The sequence below is a fragment of the Botryllus schlosseri genome, chromosome 14 (genome assembly GCF_051294905.1).
Source record: "Botryllus schlosseri isolate E-star chromosome 14, Bs_hap1, whole genome shotgun sequence".
Lineage (NCBI taxonomy): Eukaryota > Metazoa > Chordata > Ascidiacea > Stolidobranchia > Styelidae > Botryllus > Botryllus schlosseri.
The window spans coordinates 16,854,558-16,879,931 of NC_137249.1; the positions used below are offsets into that span (position 1 = coordinate 16,854,558).

Below are 25,374 nucleotides of genomic sequence, written 5' to 3' on the forward strand. Positions count from 1 at the left end.
ACGGTGGTTACCACCTAAAGTCTGGCGACACCTAGTGGTTTGATGGACCCTATTGCCAGAAATCCCACAGTCGCTTGCGCAAAACAATTCTCCACTCCAGCCTCAGGGAAGCGGAACGAAGCTGCAAAATCAGTCGCTGCCGTTCCATGTTTAATTTCTATAGTATCATCCTTATCGCTGACGCCTTACCAATTACATTTCATTATCCTCGCTCAGCTCTGAGTAGCCTGATCATTTGATTGCATTTCATTAGCTGTCCTGTAGCCTATTCGCTGTTAGTCGATCAAACTTTTGGTTGTTAACAGTCGCTTGAAACATTTTTCTGTGTTTGTAGTTTTCAGCACTCATGATTAGGAATAGTTCGAATACGTTTGAGTTTTTTTAAATTAAAGGGTATTCTACGTATCATGAATGAAACATGAATAGCTTGAGATTGTTGCTAATTACGTCGCTACGGTTGTCAAATAACACCTCACTACCGAGTAATTACATGTTTAACAGTAATTGTAATTGTAGTTCGGTATTTTTAGTATTGAGAAATTGTAATTGGAATGTAATTGAAACATGCAAGGGAATAATTGTAATCGTAATTGTAATTGAACTGAATTATTGTAATTGATCCAACTCTGGTAAGTATAGCAAATTGGTAGGCCTAAGCCCATCTGTATCCGAACAAAATTTAGCAAATAGTAAGTAGCCTACTTTTGAATGAAAAAAAACTCAAGTACAAGTGGAGGTAGTCTACAAATGTAAGCACTCGAGTAAATATCGCAAGTAGTCAAATCATGCTCGAGTATTCACAAAAAGTAGAAGTACTTCGTTACTGGTCACCTCTGTTGGTGACAAGGACAATATATCCTTGCTCACCGTCCCGCAAGATTTTTGGATCCGGACGTTAACATGGATCAGTATCGCTCTTTATCGTAGCGGATCGCGAAAAAATCATGATCCGTACGCAATTCATAATTGAATTATTCAGGTACTCGATCTTATCCAGCCCTACTGGTAATGTGTGATTGTCACCAGCAGTTATGAAGACTTTTAAATGACATTTGGCGAAATTCAACAGTGGAATTTAGCTACATCAAACTACATAATACACTGACGTTCAAACTTTTTACGGTCGCGATCCAATTTCTGATTTAAAACTGTTCCTGTGACCAACATTTAATTTTGGTGTGCTGATTACTGAAAAAGAGAAATGTGTCCGTACCGTAACCCAGACCTACCCGTGGCCTATTTGTTGATTACTAAAAAGGGTCAGTCCCATCGTTCATTCCTGCTAAGGGAAGGTCAGCACCGTCTTCTAGAGACCAGGGGTCTCAAACACGCAGCCCGTGAGAACATTTAAGCAGCCCAACAATTTTATTCAAATATTGAAGATGCGATTTTTTTAGTGCCAGGCTACACAGTAAATCACATTTTCACGATGGGTGTGGAATATCATTCGGAAAGGACCCGTCAAATAAGACCCACTTGCCTACTTGGAAACACATCGATTACCATTATTGATGCCGATGCGACGTTATCGAAAACTATGAAATTGGCCCGCGAGCAAATTTGAGTTTGCGACCCGTGGTCTAGATCAACTCACAGTCTATTTCGGAGATGATTGCGCGAAGAGCTGAACCTCTTTGAGACCCCCACCCCCCAAAATAAAAAGACAAACTAGCCCCGCAAATCTTGCCTATGCCTAGCTTCGCGATGACCGGCCTATATTGACACTATGATGTTTCAAAACGCTTTCCCTACACACACATCAAATACTCATTCAAGTAGTTGCAGAAATATATTACAATACAACCACACGAATCTTTCAGCTTCCAAAATGATGAAATAATTGATGTCTGCAGGTGTGATAATAGATTTGGCAAAAACAACGTTCACTTGTCAAGCATAGGCTATCAGTTCCGAAGTCTATGAATGCAGACGTCTCCGTGCTTATTGTTCAATGCGGCGTAAAGTTTACGCAATCGGTCGCTCACACATGGCTGTATATGACGTTGCGCATCCGCCGTCTGCCAGCCCGTTTAACGAAGAAACTTCTAAAAGCCAAACCAAGCAATCCTCAGCCGGCGTATTCGGCTCGCCCGTCGCCCACGTTGTGATATCAGAAGTAGTCTGTACAACGGAATCCTGGAAAATCCAGGTGTCTTCAGTGATGGAATCTGATCCCCCGACGAAGTATATGGTACCATCTGGTACCCCCATTTCGGAACCGTCGAAACTGAAACGTTCAAATGTTTCAATGAAACCGTGCGATATAATGTGGAATATCAAGTGGGGAGAGGCATGAGACACTTACAACTCAGTTCATGTGGCCACAAAGGTTATGATCGGTTCAGTTCATGTAACTATATACCGAAGTCGATAAGTTGATCATTTTGGTATTGACAATTTTTCTCAGAATGATGTTGTTTGTCGACGAAGTTCAGAGCAAAGAAGATATTATTAGTTCTTTTACAAACGTAAATTTTCGAATTACCAAGTTTCGCATATTAAATGCGAATGTGAGCCAGTCTTGTATTCACGCAATCTACAAATTCATTCCTATGACCAACCTGGACAGATCACCACTCTTCGCTGCTACCGTTGCTAGACGCGCAGTCGAGTCCATATCTGAGCAGGCGGATGTATGAGCTTCATAAGTTGCCGTGGTACTGATGTATTTGTATTCATATCCGTTCGTGAATCCATACCATCCGTCACTCGTGAATCCAGCTGCAAAAAGCAACGCTTTGAAGAAAAAAAGTATCTTCATTTCAAAAATGTAATGGCGTATCGATAAAACGACGTTACATCCAACATATATACACGTTTTCATTAACCCTATACTGCAATTGTTCTTACTCTTTACTAGGGAACACTTACGCTAATCCGCAAGCCTTTGGGAACCCCAAATTTTGACTGAGTCATAATAAAATATATACCGCAATACACACATCTGATACAGTACTATAAGAGTATAGGCTACTGTGTACAAAATAAACTGCATTAACATAGTGTTAATAGAACAAAATGATTACGATTCTACACAAAATGAAAACAGTATCATAATTATTTACTGCAAACCAGTATGGCTTATGCTGTTCGCTCCTAGATACCAGTTCAGAATTGCCAGGTGATTGTCTTGGAAATCGGAATGTGTCATCGTATTGTTCGGTCGAAACGTAACAGCGTGATAAAAATTGTTTGATTTCGACTGAGCTTAGAAATATTGGAGATTGAATTAAAATTTCAGAAGGAACGATATTCGGTTCCGAACCCAAACCTCCCCTGGTTACGCCATTGCACACGCCGTACCACCACTGCAGTCACTCACAAGTCGACTGCAGATCACGCCTGCAACATGGATGTGAATCATAAGGCCAAACGATTTCATCCGGCTCGCGAAGCAATTTGGACCTGATTGAAAAACGACCCCATATGACCCCGGACCCGGCATTTACACGTGACAATTGACGCTACCTCGCCATACTTGGAAAAATTTTAAACGCTTCCTATTCGTCTGTCTTGTTACGTATACATTTTACGGGGGCGCAACACTTCGTTTACGGTTACCAGTTCACTGCTCATTCATTATATTGCGTCCTATTCAATTCTGGGGATCTCGACTTTCACCGAGAGCATGTCTGAACAAAATAAATTCTTACCAATGTTATTGGAGGGAGCAAGTTTAAAGGGTGAATACAGAGGTTTCAGGTTGTGGGAAATGACCAAATAAGGCTAGGAACCACTCTCCAATTTGACAATATTTTTGTAATTTATTTGTAATTTTGTAGATGATGTTACTGTTATCAGTGCGTTACCACGCTAGATTTACATTTCATAAGATTCTGTCGTGATTTCCAATGTGTTTGTAGCCTACATATTTTCCGTTCCGTCTTCGATGATTAATGATTATGCAACCTATACATTGCTGACGACGTATGATATAAAGAAGCTGGGATATCATTGGTGCATCATAGCTGTTTGAATTGATAAGTTCAACCAAAACAATTAGATTATAAACGCTGGAACAATTCCACACACCGAAAATATAATATCACTTGAGAGGTTGGGCAAGTTGCGAAAGTATAGAGAAAGTATCAAATAGGAAATGGAAGATGGTTGCTATGGTATGGAAAACAGTCAAGCATGGTATATGGAACGATTGCGATGGATATGAAGTAGGCCTATCGAAATTTCGCATTCCGTTCCATACCATACCAAGCCATTTTACTCGGAGAGCAATATACCCAAAATGTAATATAAATAATATAATTCAAATATATCTGGTCACAATTCTGCGTCTCTTCTGACTCGCAAGGTTGCCGGTTACCATAGAAACCTGAATAGTGATTTAATAATTATGACCGAAATTCCAACGTCCGCGTTTACAATTAAATCTTCTGTGTGGAAACCCCTGTGCGGGTTCGAGTCCGACCGAGGTCAACTCCAGAATTCCTGCCTATGTGTTGAAGGTTTATCTAGCCCCCTTCTCGCCACGTGAACCGCATGAGCGGTGTCTTATAAAAGTTCAGAAGTGGGCCGTGCTGCAAGTCGGTAAATACGGAATCAAAAATAAAGAATATATCGGTCTGGTGTAAAATGACCAATGTAGTCGAACCACCATAAATATCAAAACAAACGAACAGTCCGAAAAAAACGCATATGCAGTGTTAAAGCCACATTACGAATAAAACAAAGGGAGCAAGAAGTATGACAACTTCTGTCGGGTTGTTAGAGCCACTGTAGTAGTAAGGGGATCCTTTTTATACGCCGTCCAATCCCAGAAGGCCACGTTGCCTTAATTGCCACGCCTACATTGCCACATCATCCGCCCATTGCCGCACCTATAGGACGCCTATTGCCACATCATCCATCCATTGCTATATCATCGCTGCATTGATTGCCGCATCTTGATACTTTTCTCAGATATTGTATTATGTGTATTTAGGACTAATATCATCCGTCCATATTTTTTAAACTTGATTTTATGTGTACAAGTTACGGTTTCTGCAGTTTCCACATTTTACGACTTATGATTGCTGCGTCAAAACTTACCTCGGCTAGAATCGACAGATTTTCTATTATGTGTATTTAGGACTATGTATTTAAATTCCTATTCAGATTATACATAAATGCGAAAACTATGATGTCTATGTAAGGTTATATTCTCCGGATAATATTATTAATATCAAAATTCTACACATCATCACTAATTACTTAATATAAAATGCGACTTTGAGCGCTGTGACTTGATAATATGAACCCCTACGCTTCTGATGCATGATTTTTTGTGATAAGGACCTAGGTAACATTCAGAGTCTGCAACGATTGTTTGGATATACATTAGAGCAATACCCCACTAAACTATAGGCGGTTATATTGCTCTATTGGTCAGAGATAACTCATCCGTCCATATTTTTAAACTTGATTTTATGTATACAAGTTACTGTCTCTGCAGCCTCCACATTTTACGACTTATTTTCATTAGACGCAGGCAAGCGATTCTCCAGTTCGGAGCTACGGAAACAAATCACTCGCATGTGCGCGTTCCGAATAGTCTTGTAGAATTTTGTAAAGTCGTGACAGCTTAGTAGCATATACGCGAATCCCAAGGTGAAAATAATCGAACAAACTATAGCCGTAGGCGTGCGATTCGCAGGGCTTTATTTATACAAACTCTATCGATGCCTGTACGCGAACCCCAGCGTTAAAACGATTAGGTCTAATTAACACGTTCTGAAGCCGAAAATTTAGTCAACATCATTGAGATAGCCATGATTTGAAGATGGTGATCGAGTGTGACAATAGCACTCGCCAAGGTTAGACAAACATAACCTTAAACTACTCTCTACTTCACAAAATATAAAGTTATAAAAGTAAGCAGATTTCTATGAAAACCCGTGAAATAGAAGTAAAAGTAGCCTAGAAACATAACTACTTAATGAAAAATCGTGATTCTTGAAGTGACCACATTTCATACGATTCAGTCCTTTTCATGTCACTAGAATAAGGTGAATAAACTGACAGTGAAACGGCGCCGGCGTCTTATAACGTAATAATGTAAGCTGCGTCGGGTGCTGCTATAATGTTAGGAGCGAATATAGTAGAAAGTTCACGTCTGGACATCTGTAAGCAGGTGCGCATACTACCGTAGTAAAACGCATAACAGAATTCACGCAAAAGTCGATATTGCTTTGTGATGCTTTTGATGTTGTTCCATACCGATTGGGAAGATAGGACTCCTAATTTCCTAACTAACTACATAATCCCTAGTAACGTAGTCAGACGCATAACGGAATTTACGCAAAATCGGTATTGCTCTGCGATAATTTTGACCACTATGTTTTGATAATAACTTGCTTCCGAGAAATAAATAACATTCATTATACGTTAGATGATACTTTTCTTTGATATTCTATTATGTGTATTTAGGGCTAATGCGACATCACTATATTGGCGACAGGCCTGATTTGAACACACTAATTTTGCGAATTAAACTTATCGCCCAACACGGACACTCAATGAAGAGCACCCCGGAGACCCGCATAAATGCTCCACAATTCTCGACATATAATATACTGAGCATATAATAAGCTAACAAAACCTATACTATTCAGAGTTGATATCCGGATCCGGTTATTTGTAAAGTGGATAGAAAACTACACTATTCCGATGCAGTAAAGACTCTTACACTCTGGATTTTGTGCAGTATATACTAATTTTACATTGCGGAGTATTCCATAAACGTTAATCCAGTGATCCTCCTTCTATTTTCAATCACGATCCGCTTATTATTCTAGGCTTCGAACCCCACACCCAGTACGTTTTATGGGGATTAATATTTTTAGATTAAATATAGCGTATCGAGACTTCGTGAAACTTACTTGGAAATAGTTATTTCTACCCTAATTTAATAGATTTCTCAGATATCGTAGCAACGGAACTGGCTTGAGCGAGCGGTTAAGGCGTTGGACTTGAGTTTCAATGAACAAGTGTTCTAAGTTACTCATGTTTTCAACACAACCTAAACGCAAAGTGCACTAATTTCCATATTGATCAAATACCACAAATTTTGCTGGCTTTCAGAGTTAGTAACTAAGCTCGTAACAGAATTTACCTAAAAAATTCAGTACTCCAAAAATTTTGTAAAGTATAGCTTTTTGGCGTTGGACTTAAGTTCCAATGAACAAGTGTTCACATAGGTTCGAATCCACACCCACTACGTTTTACGAGAATTAATATTTTTAGATTCAAATTTAGCGTATCGAGTACTTTTTCTGCCTTTTTCAGCGCATTAGAGACGTTTACACTATGGATTTCGTGAGCTTTACTTGAGTTTTATAAATTAACGTAAAAGTAGTCATTTCCGAGTCAGTAAAACGTTCGTATTGTAGGTTCATTTCTGCCTAATACTATAATTATCATGGAGTTGGAGCAGTCCAATATCAAAAACACCCGAAAGTATTTGTTGCATATAGCTAAAAACCTAATTGAGTACCCTGAAGAAGTGCAAGTAGCACAGTTTGTGGTATTTCTATGACATCGAAATTTAGCTAACCAGAACTTATACTTGAGTACTCCGAAATGTACAAGTACTTTACCTTTACACGACGTTTCTGTAAAATGAATACTGATTTTATTAAAAAATAAAAAAGCACGAAAAATTACATTTTATCCCAAACCATCAGAATACTAAAGTAGCTTATTGCGTATATGGACCTAATACTAAAGTGTTTATGATTTCAGTTCGCTTCAACTTCATGACATTTTCAGTATTAAACAGAAGTATAGGCCTAGAATGCTAACTTTCTTCGTAAATTGCTACTTCTGCCTTAATTTAACGGATTTATCCGAGATCATTGCTTTACTTAATCTCTCCGAAATGTGCATTATACTAGTACGTCACCATTGATGCGCAGATGTAGGGCATTATGGCAATGCACCATGCTAAATTTCATCACACATCTAATGATGGAACACCTTTAAAACTAACGCGGCTCTACATCGACTTTCTATCTAAAATATCTAAATGTTTTTTATGCTTGTACAACTCAACGAATACCCATCGGCCTGCTTACTAAATTTTAGAGATTCTCTCCGCAATTGTGTATACAAGAATATACTTCTCTTAGTAACCAATTTCTCGTGAATTCTGAACCACATTGACGTGTGTTAACTTCTGGTATTAGGTGATAATGTCATTTTCATGTCTGATAATGCCATGTCAAGGTAATAAAAACGTAAGCTAAGCAGCTTTTGATAATAGCACTTATCAAGGTGATACAAACGTAACCTCAAACTACTTTGAAATATAAAGTCGTAAAAGTGGGTAGTTTCTCCTGAAAAACCGGTAAGTAGAAGTGTAAATAACCTACGAACATAACCACCTATATCAATTACTTTTCAATCCCTAATTGTACTTGTATTCCAGCAAAATTACGAATCGCTGAGTGTCGAGCGATAGCCTCTATCATACTTGCGGAAAATAAAGATTTGGTACACGAGTATCAGATTAAAGTAAATTGAGTAAACTTGAGAGGTTATTAGTGATTCTGCTGGAGTTTATATGAAGGGAAGTCCTGATAAAACCTTGATTATTTCAGAAAAGAATAGAGGGCTTCTCTCGATATTTTGATAGTCTCCGTCGTACTGTAGGGTCAAGGCTGGTACTCAATGGTTCTGTTAGTAATTATATGGAATGTGTGGGAATCGAATTGGAGCGTAAAGTATGCTCCTGTGGCATAGAGCCCTACGAAATGAGTCCACATACCCCGTAAAATTCCGCTCCAAGCGCTGTGGCTTAGCTCAAGCGAACAAGTATTTCGTACTTTAGGTGTCAAATCATCTTTCTTATGATTGATAAGCTTAGGGAGAATTAATCAGAAAATTTTGTAGAGTACCGTAGGCATCGATTCATTAAGTGAAATGGGCTTCCTTATCTTAAATTGAAACGGACAGAATAAATCGAAACAATTTGCAGAGTCCCGTAGGCGTCAAGACATAGCTCAGGCAGAGATTACAGCCTAATAACGCGCGGGAATCGAGTGGGATGTTATAGGAAGCAAGACGAATCATTGTAAAAGTGTTGCAACTTAATTAGGCCTACATATGTAATTCCATCACTAAAGTTGATCGGGCATAGGTAGCCTACGTGCTACGCTCCTGCGAACAGATTCACGCTAAGTTGGTATAGAACTGCGTTAGTTTTAAAGGTGTTCCATCATGAAATGTGTGATGAAATTTGATATGTTCCATTGTCATAATGTCCTACACCTGTGAACCAATCTTCAAGTTGCGCATTCAATGTTTAGCTTGGTAATTCCGTTATTAAAGTTGAGTATGCATAGGTACGTGCAACGCTCCCGCAAAAGTCGGTATAGAACTGCGTTAGTTTATAATTTGTTCAATCATGAAATGCGTAACAAAATTTGACATGGTGCATTGTCATAATGTCTTACAACTGCGTACCGAGTTTCCAGGTGGCGAGTCGAATATTAGCATGGTAATTCCGTTATTAAAGTTTACTATGTATAGGTACGTGCTACGCTACGGAAAAACAGATTTAGCCAAAAGTCTGTATAGAACTGTATTGGTTTTAAAGGTGTTACATCAGGAAATGTCTGACGAAATTTGGTATGGTGCATTGTTATTATGTCCTACAACTGCGTACCAACGTTCAAGGTGAGAATTTAATGTTTAGCATGCTACTTCTGTTATTAAAATTGACTATGTATGGCTAGGCCTATATGCTATGTTCACGAAAAGCAGATATGCGTAAAAGTCTGTATTCGACTGCGATAGTTTCAAAGGTGTTCCATCATTAGATGTGTGATGAAATTTAGCATGGTGCATTGCCATAATGCCCTACAACTACGTATCAAGTTTAGAGTTGGGATTCAATGTTAAGCATGGTAATTCCGTTATTAAAGTTGGCTATGTATGGGTACGTGCTATACGCTCCCGCAAAACAGATGTACGCAAAAAGTCGATGTAGAGCCGCGTTAGTTTTAAAGTTGTTTCATCATGAAATGTGTGATGGGATTTGGTATCGTGCATTTTTGTAATGTCCTATAACCGCGTACCAACTTTCAAGGTGGGAATTCAATGTTTAACACGGTAATTCTGCTATTAAAATTGACTATGTATAGGTATATGCTATGTTCACGCAAAACAGATATGCGTAAAAGTCGGTATTCGACTGCGTTAGTTTTAAAGGTGTTCCATCATTAGATGTGTGATGAAATTTAGCATGGTGCATTGCCATAATGCCCTACATCTGCGTATCAATGGTGACGTACTAGTATAATGCACATTTCGGAGAGATTAAGTAAAGCAATGATCTCAGATAAATCCGTTAAATTAAGGCAGAAGTAGCAATTTACGAAGAAAGTTAGCATTCTAGGCCTATACTTCCGTTTAATACTGAAAATGTCATGAAGTTGAAGCAAACTGAAATCATAAACACTTTAGTATTAGGTCCATATACGCAATAAGCTACTTTAGTATTCTGATGGTTTGGGATAAAATGTAATTTTTCGTGCTTTTTTATTTTTTAATAAAATCAGTATTCATTTTACAGAAACGTCGTGTAAAGGTAAAGTACTTGTACATTTCGGAGTACTCAAGTATAAGTTCTGGTTAGCTAAATTTCGATGTCATAGAAATACCACAAACTGTGCTACTTGCACTTCTTCAGGGTACTCAATTAGGTTTTTAGCTATATGCAACAAATACTTTCGGGTGTTTTTGATATTGGACTGCTCCAACTCCATGATAATTATAGTATTAGGCAGAAATGAACCTACAATACGAACGTTTTACTGACTCGGAAATGACTACTTTTACGTTAATTTATAAAACTCAAGTAAAGCTCACGAAATCCATAGTGTAAACGTCTCTAATGCGCTGAAAAAGGCAGAAAAAGTACTCGATACGCTAAATTTGAATCTAAAAATATTAATTCTCGTAAAACGTAGTGGGTGTGGATTCGAACCTATGTGAACACTTGTTCATTGGAACTTAAGTCCAACGCCAAAAAGCTATACTTTACAAAATTTTTGGAGTACTGAATTTTTTAGGTAAATTCTGTTACGAGCTTAGTTACTAACTCTGAAAGCCAGCAAAATTTGTGGTATTTGATCAATATGGAAATTAGTGCACTTTGCGTTTAGGTTGTGTTGAAAACATGAGTAACTTAGAACACTTGTTCATTGAAACTCAAGTCCAACGCCTTAACCGCTCGCTCAAGCCAGTTCCGTTGCTACGATATCTGAGAAATCTATTAAATTAGGGTAGAAATAACTATTTCCAAGTAAGTTTCACGAAGTCTCGATACGCTATATTTAATCTAAAAATATTAATCCCCATAAAACGTACTGGGTGTGGGGTTCGAAGCCTAGAATAATAAGCGGATCGTGATTGAAAATAGAAGGAGGATCACTGGATTAACGTTTATGGAATACTCCGCAATGTAAAATTAGTATATACTGCACAAAATCCAGAGTGTAAGAGTCTTTACTGCATCGGAATAGTGTAGTTTTCTATCCACTTTACAAATAACCGGATCCGGATATCAACTCTGAATAGTATAGGTTTTGTTAGCTTATTATATGCTCAGTATATTATATGTCGAGAATTGTGGAGCATTTATGCGGGTCTCCGGGGTGCTCTTCATTGAGTGTCCGTGTTGGGCGATAAGTTTAATTCGCAAAATTAGTGTGTTCAAATCAGGCCTGTCGCCAATATAGTGATGTCGCATTAGCCCTAAATACACATAATAGAATATCAAAGAAAAGTATCATCTAACGTATAATGAATGTTATTTATTTCTCGGAAGCAAGTTATTATCAAAACATAGTGGTCAAAATTATCGCAGAGCAATACCGATTTTGCGTAAATTCCGTTATGCGTCTGACTACGTTACTAGGGATTATGTAGTTAGTTAGGAAATTAGGAGTCCTATCTTCCCAATCGGTATGGAACAACATCAAAAGCATCACAAAGCAATATCGACTTTTGCGTGAATTCTGTTATGCGTTTTACTACGGTAGTATGCGCACCTGCTTACAGATGTCCAGACGTGAACTTTCTACTATATTCGCTCCTAACATTATAGCAGCACCCGACGCAGCTTACATTATTACGTTATAAGACGCCGGCGCCGTTTCACTGTCAGTTTATTCACCTTATTCTAGTGACATGAAAAGGACTGAATCGTATGAAATGTGGTCACTTCAAGAATCACGATTTTTCATTAAGTAGTTATGTTTCTAGGCTACTTTTACTTCTATTTCACGGGTTTTCATAGAAATCTGCTTACTTTTATAACTTTATATTTTGTGAAGTAGAGAGTAGTTTAAGGTTATGTTTGTCTAACCTTGGCGAGTGCTATTGTCACACTCGATCACCATCTTCAAATCATGGCTATCTCAATGATGTTGACTAAATTTTCGGCTTCAGAACGTGTTAATTAGACCTAATCGTTTTAACGCTGGGGTTCGCGTACAGGCATCGATAGAGTTTGTATAAATAAAGCCCTGCGAATCGCACGCCTACGGCTATAGTTCGTTCGATTATTTTCACCTTGGGATTCGCGTATATGCTACTAAGCTGTCACGACTTTACAAAATTCTACAAGACTATTCGGAACGCGCACATGCGAGTGATTTGTTTCCGTAGCTCCGAACTGGAGAATCGCTTGCCTGCGTCTAATGAAAATAAGTCGTAAAATGTGGAGGCTGCAGAGACAGTAACTTGTATACATAAAATCAAGTTTAAAAATATGGACGGATGAGTTATCTCTGACCAATAGAGCAATATAACCGCCTATAGTTTAGTGGGGTATTGCTCTAATGTATATCCAAACAATCGTTGCAGACTCTGAATGTTACCTAGGTCCTTATCACAAAAAATCATGCATCAGAAGCGTAGGGGTTCATATTATCAAGTCACAGCGCTCAAAGTCGCATTTTATATTAAGTAATTAGTGATGATGTGTAGAATTTTGATATTAATAATATTATCCGGAGAATATAACCTTACATAGACATCATAGTTTTCGCATTTATGTATAATCTGAATAGGAATTTAAATACATAGTCCTAAATACACATAATAGAAAATCTGTCGATTCTAGCCGAGGTAAGTTTTGACGCAGCAATCATAAGTCGTAAAATGTGGAAACTGCAGAAACCGTAACTTGTACACATAAAATCAAGTTTAAAAAATATGGACGGATGATATTAGTCCTAAATACACATAATACAATATCTGAGAAAAGTATCAAGATGCGGCAATCAATGCAGCGATGATATAGCAATGGATGGATGATGTGGCAATAGGCGTCCTATAGGTGCGGCAATGGGCGGATGATGTGGCAATGTAGGCGTGGCAATTAAGGCAACGTGGCCTTCTGGGATTGGACGGCGTATAAAAAGGATCCCCTTACTACTCACTGTTGTAGCAGTTTATGACTATATTCAACAGGCCATTCATCGTATTTTTGCTGGTTTAGATGTTAACAAATAAAGGTGTCGCTGGAACATAGCCCGATCCCTAATATATAATGTTATATACTATGACATATATATAGTGTTGAAAAACAACGGTACGGGTTGGGAGGTAACATTTTGTATCCTTTGGCTGATCCGGCCCGCGAGTGATCAGAAGGTTTGAATCTGACCAGCGACCCAAGTTGAGTTTGACACCATCGCTGTAGATTGTGTAATTTGTGAAAATATACTCTGCGAACGTGATACAGAATCGCAGTACAGTGACTATTACAATCTCACTCAAATGAATTGTGGCAATCTAGAAACTTTATTTTCCCTGTGACATAGCTACAAAATCTACCAGCAACTAAGATCGCTTCAATGAGACAATAGTGATCTGCGTACTCAGACAAAGTAGAAATACATCGTTACTGATAAGTAGGGCGATTTTTGTCAAAATAAGTCAAAATTTTATCAAAATTGTAACATTACGTCAAAATTCTTTACGAAGTAAACATTTTTTTGCAAGCATTATTTCGTTTGTATCGAAGATGTTTGCACTGTGGGTGAGCTTATCATTTGACATTTTACAGCTTGTAGCCTACTTTATAGGCCTATCGTTGTAGACCAGTGGTCCCCAAACGGTGGGGAATTCCCCACTGGTGTGGAATTCAATGGTTTCTGGTGGGGAATAGACGCATTTGTTAAAAATTATATAGAGGACAGACAGTCAACATATTCAGCAGACACTTGCGCAATTACCGTTGCCAGTTAACTGTTCTGGAATGTATGTATCGAAAATTATATTGCGTGTTGTTCACAAAACCTCATTTTGAACTCTGGAAGGCCAATGATGGCGTCACAAACGCATCCAGCACGACTAGTTTGACGTGAAATAGCGCTTTCGCGAAATTTTGAGCGATACTGGTATCGGTCACCAATACGTTTTATGTTGCAGTTATAGGCGATTGTCTTGCATACTGGTGTGGTTGTGTGTTTTGTTTAGTCAAACCAGCAAATAGCTGCTCTGTCATGACAAACGTGCTGGGTAGTGGGGAACAGGGCCGTAACTGCCGCATCCCAAACCCCCCTATTAGGGGGTGGGCGAGCTTGAAGGGGCCAAAAATTATTTCGTGAATTAACATAAATTAAAGTATTTTTTCACTTTATGTCACTTTTAAAAAAAAATCGCCCCGGGTGCGCGATTTAATATTGCCGAATATCTGATTATTGGGTACCCTACCCCCACGAAAATATGTAGAATTTATAGAAATGGAGACTTCGGCGTTGACCATTAGTGCGTCACGACGCACCAAGGAATATGAAGTTATAGGCTATGTAGCATGCAACTCCGAGAAGTGTGCCACAACGATCAGCAGCGAGAAGACCTTGGCCGAGAAGGAATGCCCTTGTGGTGACCCAAAACTTCGATATATATAGCCTACAAAATGCATATATGTTTAATTGGCTAAATCTCTGGTGCCGAATGTTCCTGCCCTGGCGATCTGAACCCCACAGGACAAATGCCATCCCGCAGGGAAAAATTATTTGCCAGTAAAGCAACACCAATTTGATATCGTGTGTGCCTTTTAGTTTTGACGATTTCCTTATCTTTTGACATACCAGATATAGGACGTCACTAAATAGCATAGTCAGTCTGAGTCAGTATACCAACGGGTCCGCCCGAAGATGTTAAATTCTTATTAAGGGGTCCTACCTTTTGCAACACACCTCACTCAGCTCGACCGGTAAATCGGATTGCGTGAGCAGAGAGGGGATATAAAATTGATAGCAAAGAATATGCAACTCCCGATCATATTGGTCGATTCGAACACGAATTATATAAATTTTTCGCGCTTTGCGCGTTTAGCCGACATCATAAGGCGACGCAGGAAACAGTAGACACAATGTAGCTGATAAGTTGCAGGGATAAAGCGTACAGACCCAGCGGGCTGAGGGGGTTCTTGGGGGCTAACACCAACGTCTTTTTGGCGGGACTGACAAAGTGCTGTTACGGTCCTGGTGGGGAATGAAGGCTCGGAAAAATCTGAAGTGGGGAATGAAGGCAAAAAGGTTGGGAACCACTGTTGTAGACTGTCCACTGTGCAGTGTCCACTGTCTGCTCATTGTGAATCATAAACGGTAAAATGAAAGAGATAGGTTGACATGGTGCTGTCTCCACATGCTGCAATATCCTAACTGAAGCAAGACTCATGCGTGGGCATTGGTTATGTCAAGAAACGCACGATGAAAAATTGTGATGTAGACAGCATCGTCAGAATAAGAAGCAACATCTGCACGGTGTGTCACCAGCAGTGTACGCACAACTCCAGTGCCGTCAGTCAACAACTACTGCTTTTGAACGTTCTTTCTCCAGTCATGGCGACAGATTTTCATTATTTCCACCATAATACGTGATGTACCTACTAGAATTCTTCATTGGTCCAGATTTCGTTAAAGTAAATGTTTTTTCGTGTAAAAATTTGTCAGTTTTTAAGTCAAAAAAGTTTTTTCAGGCCAAACTACTTCGTTCCAACCAGAAATGAAGATAAGTATTACAATTCTAACATTATGTGGAAAAACACCTACTTTACATACATGAGGTCAAAATTAGGTTTTTTTCAGGTCGAAAAATGTCAAAATTTTGATTTTTTAAAATCAAAATCTTTCGTTTTTAGGTAAAACAAATCGCCCTACTGATAATTGACTATGTTTGGCTCGTCGTATTTAAGCCCTATTTAGAAAATACGAATAGACCCCTTCGCATCAATTTCACGACACCTTATTTATCGCACGTTTACGAAGGGGATGTGCATTGTGCATATGGGCGTTTCGCGTACATTACGTTTAATGATAGTATTGAACGTAGAAAAATGGGGGTTGAGCTCTACTGACATTACGCGCAGGTAAAGCTGATGCAGCTGAGAAACTTAATGATAAAGACAAGTAACAATTGATCTCATGATAAATATGAAGCTTGCCTGTATTTGGATAGCAATCCTCTTGCTGGCTTTGAAAGCCAGTATCACATTGTCGAATCCTTGATCTTTGTTCGTCCACAAACTCTGGTGTACTGCATGTGGTCATGGCCATGGTCCAAGCTCCCCATGACATACGTTCTGGGATATAAAATCAATTTTAACTAATACTCCATTAGAGAAAATTCTTGATTCTAATATGAATCCTAAGCCAAATGTGCTTTTCGATTATTTCTCGCAGTTGATATATAAATCGATAATCGTCTGATTATATATTTTCATCTGTTCAAGACACGCACACTGATTCGACGCGACACTCCGATGTTAATGTCTGCCGATTTAAAGGCGTCGAATCCTGTCTACTCAGCTGAATCTGTTCTTGGGCTCTGCAAGCCTTGCGTAACAGACATGCATTCAATCTACACAACCATGCGCTCCTATAATTGAACAAGGATTTGGTTGGTTGAAACACGAAGATGCATAAGCGAGATTAGCAATAGTATTCGCTCGTCCGTTGCTCGATGGAATGGAGGAGGATGCAACAGCAACGAGGGAGATATATAGGCAAGCGAATAGGAAAGTAAAACAGTCATCAAATAATAATCAGTATTAAAATCAGACATTAGAATGATTAGAGAAGCGAAATAGAAATATACGACAGTTGAGTTGGAAACTGATTCCTCTAAAAACGTCATCAAATAGAGAACAACAAATAGCATGCGCAATCGCAAACATACACAATGTACAATGGATAGACAAGACACACAGATGCGATTTAATGAACAGATAGGGGTCCTTTTTAGAACATATTTAGCCTATTGCGCTTATTCTGTCTTAATCGTTTTTTTCTTCTGTTTTCTTTTCGTCGCCGCGAACGCGACACGGGGTACGAGGAGCCCAGAATAACCTCATGAGTTGACATCGAGCCCGGGCCGTCTGAGTAGGTGGCACCAACTCTCAACACTACGCTATCTCCGTCGCTAACATAGCCTGTTTGTGCACAGGGCTCACTTGGTATAATAACGATGCCGTGATTGGAGCGTCATAATTCAAGAGATACTCTTACCAATGGAGCAATCTCCCTTTTCGGTTTCCAATCCATTAGGACACTGTCGATCACGATATCTTGAGTCTTCAAAATTACAATCCGTCCAACTACCCCAGCTTACGATGCAAGCTGTAACGATCGAACACAGATTATCACTAATCTTAGTAATCTCAGTTCAATGAACAATTGCGAGTCCTCAATAAACTTACGACATATTTCGGATCATGTGGGGAGTATTTCCGTCATTGATGATTGAATCGTGTCAATGAATACTTTTAAAAAGTCGCTTTGAACATTTGAATATGTTATCATTCTGCGCGCTAGAGCATGTCGACAATACTATTTGGCGACATTACGCCGTGATCGGCTTCGGGAACGCAACGCGCGACATATATTTGTCACTCCGATATGAGGATATTCCGGTGTGTGACACATGAGCATGTAAAACGGAGCTTGCGAGTCGGACAAACCTTGGAATATGGCAACATTTGCATCACGCATTCGCATATATATCCAACGAAATATGCAGTAGCGATGGTATCACCAGGACCGTAACAGCACTACGCCCCCAAACGTTGGTCATGGGCCCCCCATAGGGTGATAAATCTAACTTCTTGGAAGCCCCCCAGATCTTTTGTTAGTTTTGCCGTGACTTATCAACGATTTTTGTTGTACTGCTTAGTGAGTCAGCTTATGCTGCCTACACGAACGAAGCGCGAGAAATTTCAATTATTCATGATTGAATCGGTCAATAGGATCGGGAATTGTATATATATTGCCATCAAATTTTTATGCTCTCGACTCACGTAATCAGATTTACCGGTAGAGCTGAGTAAGTGAGTGAGTCCTGGAAACTGTAGGGCCCGTAAATAATAATTAAACATCTTCGAGCGGCGGACCCGTTGGTATTATATTGACTTCGTTACATGATGTTATTTTGTGACCTCCTGTCTGCTACATCAAAAGATAGTGAAATCGACTAAAGGTACTGAAAAATTGCTATTTCTTCACTGGCAATTAATTTGTCCCCGCGGATGGCATTCAACTTGTGAGGTTCGGATTGCCAGGACAGGAACATTCGGCAACAGCGATTTAGGCGCCAATGGACAATTAATCATATATGTATATAGTCTATATATATAAGTTTTCGGTCAGCATAAGGGCAGTCCTATTCGCGAACAATTTTTTGGAAAATATCATAAATTTACTCTATAATTTACTCTATAATTTATGCTAATTGACGAAATAATTTTGGGCCCCTTTCGAGCTCGCCTCTCTCAATTGGGGGTTTGGAGTGCGACAGTTACGGTTCCAGGTATCACATACGAACAGCTAAATATACGAACTTATAACGATACAAATATCAAATGCTTATTTTCATCTCCAACGACACAATATTCAGACGCTTATTATGATATAGACTACAAATGACTGTATACTTGTGTCACACAGTTCTGCAATGTTATGTGTGCGTAGTTCGCTTTACTATATGTTTAGGGTGCTGCCGCATCCCTTATTTCACTATTCCGGCTCTTTTCAGGTGACTTACAGATATATGATGTAGGCTGAGTAGAATAACCATACACAATAGAACAATGATATCTTCGGCACAGTCAACGAGGTCCCCATAAAATCGCATCACAGAACAATAGAATCTATTATCACAAATTCAAAAAAATAGATGCGAAGACAAAGCAGGAAGGTTCTAAGTTGAATCACAATTAGGGCTGGGCACAATGATTCGAGTACTCGAATCTGAATTGAGTATTAATTTTAATGATTCGAGTCGAGCAGTAAAAGACGATTTTTTTCGAATACTGAAATTATGCGCTCGTCGAAACTGAAAGTTTATTTACTAACGAGAATTATAGTTTTGATAATATTATCCACTGAGGAAGCCTTGAAACCTTGATTGGCCGTGTCGCAGCATACGAGACATAGTACAAAGCTACAAACGTTATTGGAAATAACACATTTTCGAAGTCATGATCATCCCACAACATCGTCAAGAAGTGCAATGAAATCGGTATCGTCGAAAAATCTTCAAAAGATCTTTAACGTGACGGATAACAGGCATTATGTTCTTTGTGGTGGCATAAAAGGTACATATTTGAACTTTGACATAGTACATTCTGTTGTGACGTCATAATGAGTGATACTCGCGTACTCGACTCGAAGCGTAATACTTGATTCAGAATCGAATCAATCAAGTACTCGATTTTGCCCAACTCTGATCACAATCACCGGAATCAGTCACTACATTGTACCCTAAATTTTATATCGAAGCAGTCGCACCGGGGAGTAGGATGGTCGGAATCAAAATCGAAGTGCCGTGCGGCGATCTGCGTAGGCTATTTCATTAGAATAGACGTTCTCAACCCTAAAATAGTTTTGGGCTTAAAACCGCACTTATGAAAAAAATGATAATCAACGCTTGAAACATAAGTGTTTTAGTGTTATTGGCAAAATTAAGAGCACGTGTGACAATTTCTGTTCGCGGTCATGTTCGTTGTTCATACGTTACATTGGTTACACGATCAAACGCCGTGTCGATAATCCCTATCCTATATCAAATACCTTGTGTGCGTTCATATTCTGTGTCATCATTGATGCTGGTTGTTTGTTATGTATTTCGGTTGCATAAAAATAAATACTAAATACCTTCTTTATCTATATCCCTCTTGTCCCGATAGGTTTGCATATAAAACCAATCGTGTTTAAAACAGTGTTTTGAAAACAATGCCTTTGAAAAAAAATTAGAAGTTGTATTATTATGCCATCGTATTGTAAATACTTTCCAGAATATAATCCGACAGACGATTTGCACCCGATATAATCGACGTATACCATATATGGCATGGCTATACGACCCTCAAAATCGTCGTCGGTTCAACGCTTAATCCATTTTCACAGTGCGGCGTATCTATACTCACTCTGTGCTTCGATGCCGATGACTGTTGCTGATGCCGGAGTGAACAAGTTGGATAATCCTAATAGAATTGACGTGCCTAAAATATTGCGAGGTGTATTTGTTACGGGTAATAGTAGCATACATAAGACGAGATCCGGTATCGTCGTCAAGGTCTAGCGTTCTAAAATAAGACTTGGTAACTTTGCATTTTGCTTTTCATATAGTTGATTTTTTGATTGGGAATAAGTTCCAGCAGAGGAAACTTACTTGCATCTCGTAGTAGTAAGTACAGTAAAATCGCAATATTTCCATTCCCTGGTCGTGATGGTGACGGTGTCTGACGACGATATGATGAATTAGGGGCTGGGAGCAGATGAACAATTCTTCTTCTACTAGTGATCGGAAATTGCAGTGTTTGTCAAGAGACGGCCTGGTACATTATTTGCTGAAATGTACAAATTGAAGTCAGTTTGTCGCCTTGACGAAAATGTGTTTGTTACAAAAAAATCAAAGGATACTGCGCTTGAAAACTACAATCATCTTATAAAATATTTTCTCTTCTGCTGGTCATTGTACAGCAGACATGGGGTCATCGTGATTTGTGAACGTAATCAATTATGACGAATACGGCATTTTAAGGTAATCGTAACCGATTACATTTCAAAACAGTCAATAAAATAGTATTAGTACCGATTGTTTTGCGTACGTATTAAGGAATGCTTTGTAGAAGGACCATTATGCCTACTAAACGTTGCAGTTTTATGACTACTATTAGGGTTACCATATTTTGGGAGTCTGAAAAATTGACACTTTTTTTCTGAAAAGAGGAAGTATGGTAACCCAACTACTATGGCATAAACTGAACAAGATATTCGATTGCGGAGCCTCATTGCTCATAATCAGTGGTTGGATTCAGCTGGTTCGAACCGGTTTTGTGGAATCGTCTATACCAGTGGTTCCCAACCGGCGGAGAATTCCCCACGAGTGGGGAATTCAATGGTTTCTGGTGGGGAATAGACCCATTTGTTTAACACTATATACAAGACAGTCTAGATATTTACAGAGACACATGCGAAATTACCGTTACCAGTGAACTGCTCTGGAAAGTATGTATCGCAAATGAGATTGCGTGTTGTTCAGGAAAACTCATTTTTAACTCCGGATAACCAGTGATGGTGTCACGAACGCATCCAGCACGACCAAAGTCGACCAGTATGACGTGAAAAAAACAAACTTTCACTAAAGTTTAAGGGTTACCGGTATCTGTTCACAAATAACAATACAGGTACTTTTGTGTTGCAGTTATAGTCGATTTTCTCGCGTACTGGTGAGGTTGTGTGTCTTGTTTACTCAAACAAGCAAATAACTGCTCCGTATTGACATGTTTTGGGTAGTGGGGAATGAAGGTTCGGAATAAATCTGAAGTGGGGAATGAAGACAAAACGGTTGAGAACCACTGGTCTATACCGAGGTTCTTAAACTTGCTTTTTCCGAGTCTTCGCGGATCCCCAATCAGGAATTTCATCATTACGAATATATAAACCATAGTATTAAAGTTAATAATCACTCGAATAACGAAGCAAGTGCAACTAAATACAATTGGGAATATTATGCTTTAGGCTCGTTTGCGAACTCTTTTGCGACCCTCACCAGTAAGAAGTTTGGGTTGCTACTGCTACAGCCCTGGTTACCGACATAAGCACATCAAAATACTACTTATCGTAAAAATTTCAAACGCTAACAATTGCTGCTCTCATATTAATCATGAGGGGCTTTAATTTAATTTTAAAAAGTTGTTCTCTTATGATGCAGCCTTATCCCAATCGGTATAATGGTTATATTGATATGTGAGAAGTTTAATTCCAATGACGCTAAATAAATGTAGTCTTTAATAATTGTTATCGTAATCCACTACTACGAGATTTTGCTGTAATAGTAATCATAATCGATCACACTGGTGCAGTCATCACCACTCATGTCTGGTGGTCCGAAACAAAGTAGGCCTACTTCTACTTTTTCGGAGTGCTCATGTGAGAGAGACGGGAGAGGGAATTCTTTTATTCGTCAATCATGAAATACAGTATAGGCAATGTTCACAAATCTTCACGTCCAATATTGAGATAATTTTTATATTTGCCCAAATATATAATACATGGTATATAGACTAGGAGACCCGATACGACCTAAGTCATCAAGGCCAGAGTTACCAAAGCATATCTGGCAGTATTAGTAATAATAATAATCAATTTCTTCTTTCTTTCTTTCTCTACTTGCTCAAGCGGTAATGTTTTAGAGTAGACTACCTCCACTCAATAGTATTTACTGAAACCAATTTACTTTTACTTATTGGATTTTGTAAGTAGACAGTGTAACGATAGCGTACCATCGTTGTTTAGAAGTACCAAGCCATGCGTGTGATCCTGATGTAAGCGATGCTCTTGGTCTGCTGTGCTTCTTGTTTAATTGGCATATTTAGTAATTGTTTATGTTTACCTTTCTACAGGCATATCTAGTAATTAAGATCAACGATGTTAGTGTAGGATTGTTGCCGGAATAAATTGGTATGATTCGCATTGTTAGATAGGACGCAGTAGGCTAGCATTGATTCTGTTTTTATGTAACTTTTAGTTCACCGTATCACTTCCGTATTTCCACAGCAAAAAGAAAATTCATGCGCCTTGACTGTAGTCAACGAATATATTGAAGGATATACAAGTGTGGATTTGGTTGTGGCACGCGTTGACTACCGGGAGCCTTGCTACGTAATTCGAGTTTGATCTTGAAGAGCCGTAATAGAAAATAGTTTAGGAACGTGTGTATATTGTAATAAATTTATCTCACTCTGGTCTCAGGATGCTCTCTCACCGCCGCCCCATCTGTAGAAAGAAAGGTAACATGCTGACATGCTAGTTTGATAGCCATGGAATTTCGACTTCAAAACGGATATTTCACACCAAGCCTATCCCCAATGCCGACTGATAGTACGGCACGCTTTCCCGATCCGGCTACAAGACAAAATCTTATCAAATTGAGCGTGATTCCAATTCTTGAAACTCAGGTAAGTCACGCGCATAAATTTAGAGTAGGTCCATGGAATTTGACTGTGTCTATCGCAGGATAAGACGTAAAATGCCAATTTCTTGAGAAATATTTGAAAGTGTGTCATCAATCATCAAGCATGAATTTCATGACACTGTTCATTAAGTTTTATCCTGTCGTCAGTCACGGTGTTGGGCTAATTAAAATTCATGCACCTACCTCGATCCGACTTCGGCTGTACTACACAAAACTACAACTCGGTTCCTGGCACGGGTAAAACTTTTAGAATCCGACTCTTACCCATTCGGCTCTGGATCTGTGTTCGCTCACACTCGTCTTTATACCTACGCTTAGAGATGGTACGAGCGTTTGCTTCCTGTTCGCGTTCACTGTGCGAACATTGCTGATAATTGAGAGGCTCGTGTTCGCAAACGAACCTTAGTAGGTTCTACATATTGAACCTGGGCAAAGTGGGCATTCAACAACATAAAACAATGATAAACCTTCTATCGCCAAAATCACGGCAATTATCGATATATTTCCTTGGAGTTATACCATTTTGCCAATTCCGATAGGACATGAATACCTAGGTCCTAGGACCTACACAGAGCGTTCTAAATTAACCACACAGGGCTGTGGAGTCGGTAAAATTTACCAGCGACTTCAACTTTGACTCGTAAGTCTTTAACTCGGGGGTGGCCAACCTGCGGATGTAGAAGAGAATTTGTGCGGCCGTCGACACGCAATTCCGACTCCAACGATACTGCAAATTTACTTCGAAACTTATATGCCACAGTGACGGTTAAATGACTTTATTGTGATCATCAAACATATGCAATATGCATACATATTATTCATATTGGCATGCAAAATTATTTCATTGTGGCACAGCTCGAAAGATTTACTGTGCAATTATCATGGAAGAAATCATTTCGAAATATCCTCCCTTTTTCATATGTTATAAGTTTTTGAAACATATAGCCTGGCCCTGGATACTTTACTAAAGTGTTTTTAACCTGGACGCCAGCGCCCCCAAAGGGGCGATTTGGATTATGAAGGGGCGAAAACGCTCAGGGGGCAAAATGGGGGTGCTGGATTCAGGGGGAATGGGGGCGTTGAAGAAATATGGCGTCGCAGTAGAGCAGGGGTGGGCAAACTACGGCCCGCAACAATATTTTGTGCGGCCCGCGAAAGCCTCGAGAAACGCAAAAATATTACTAAAATGCTTACTAAAAATATATTAATCACTATACTTGCTTGAAAATTTTCTTAATATATTTGAACATGATAATGATAAGTTATATTCTTACCACAGTATTTATTTATTTCATTGATGGCGCGATAACACGACCAATGCATTTTGAAATGTATCAATTGCTCAACATCACAGAAAGTGAAACGTAAATGTCCTAAATCGGAACCGATCCACAAGTGTGTTAGATTGATTCGTTCTTTGCAGGACCGTAATAACTGCCCCATACCCACCAATTGGAGGGACGATCTCAAAGGAGGTCCAAAATTATTTCGCGAATTACCATCAATTATAAAGTAATTTTTTGCAACTTCTTCAAAATTTTTCGCGCTGCGCGCTATTTCATGTGACCTTTTTCTTCATTGTTCGGTTCCCTTCCACCAAGAAAAAACGCGTGATTGATGGATTGGGGACTTCGACGTCGGCATTACTAAGCCACGACTCACCAAGACTTATAAAGTTTTATGCCGCGTAGTATGCGACTCCGAGAAGTTTGCCAGAACGATCGGCAGCGAGAAAACCTTGGCTAAACTTTATTTATATATTATGGAAGCGCATTTAAAGGTAACATGGTTATGATGCTGTCAGCAAAGTGTGTCTTGGAGTTAAATCAAAAATACAATCGGCAAATCTATGAACAGATCGCTGCTCACAGACTAAAATTT

At 39.1% G+C, this 25,374-nt stretch overlaps 1 protein-coding gene and 1 long non-coding RNA gene across 3 annotated transcripts in view; one reads left to right on the forward strand and one right to left on the reverse strand.

The window, feature by feature from the left end:
• Nucleotides 1–25,374, forward strand: part of LOC145456459 (uncharacterized) — a 183,882-nt gene that overhangs the window by 89,109 nt on the left and 69,399 nt on the right. The gene's annotated exons all lie outside the window — the stretch shown is intronic.
• Nucleotides 1,772–23,993, reverse strand: LOC145456442 (uncharacterized). Of its 2 annotated transcripts, XM_080334564.1 has the most exons (7): nt 23,260–23,993; nt 20,686–20,863; nt 20,441–20,515; nt 17,526–17,636; nt 16,463–16,600; nt 2,562–2,721; nt 1,772–2,227 (listed from the first exon to the last, which is right to left on the reverse strand). In XM_080334564.1, the coding sequence occupies exons 5-7, from the start codon at nt 16,593–16,595 to the stop codon at nt 1,966–1,968; spliced, it is 555 nt and encodes a 184-aa protein (XP_080190690.1). In that variant the 5' UTR covers nt 16,596–16,600; nt 17,526–17,636; nt 20,441–20,515; nt 20,686–20,863; nt 23,260–23,993; the 3' UTR covers nt 1,772–1,965. The 2 variants fall into 2 exon arrangements, with proteins under 2 accessions (XP_080190690.1, XP_080190691.1); XM_080334565.1 differs by lacking the exon at nt 20,441–20,515.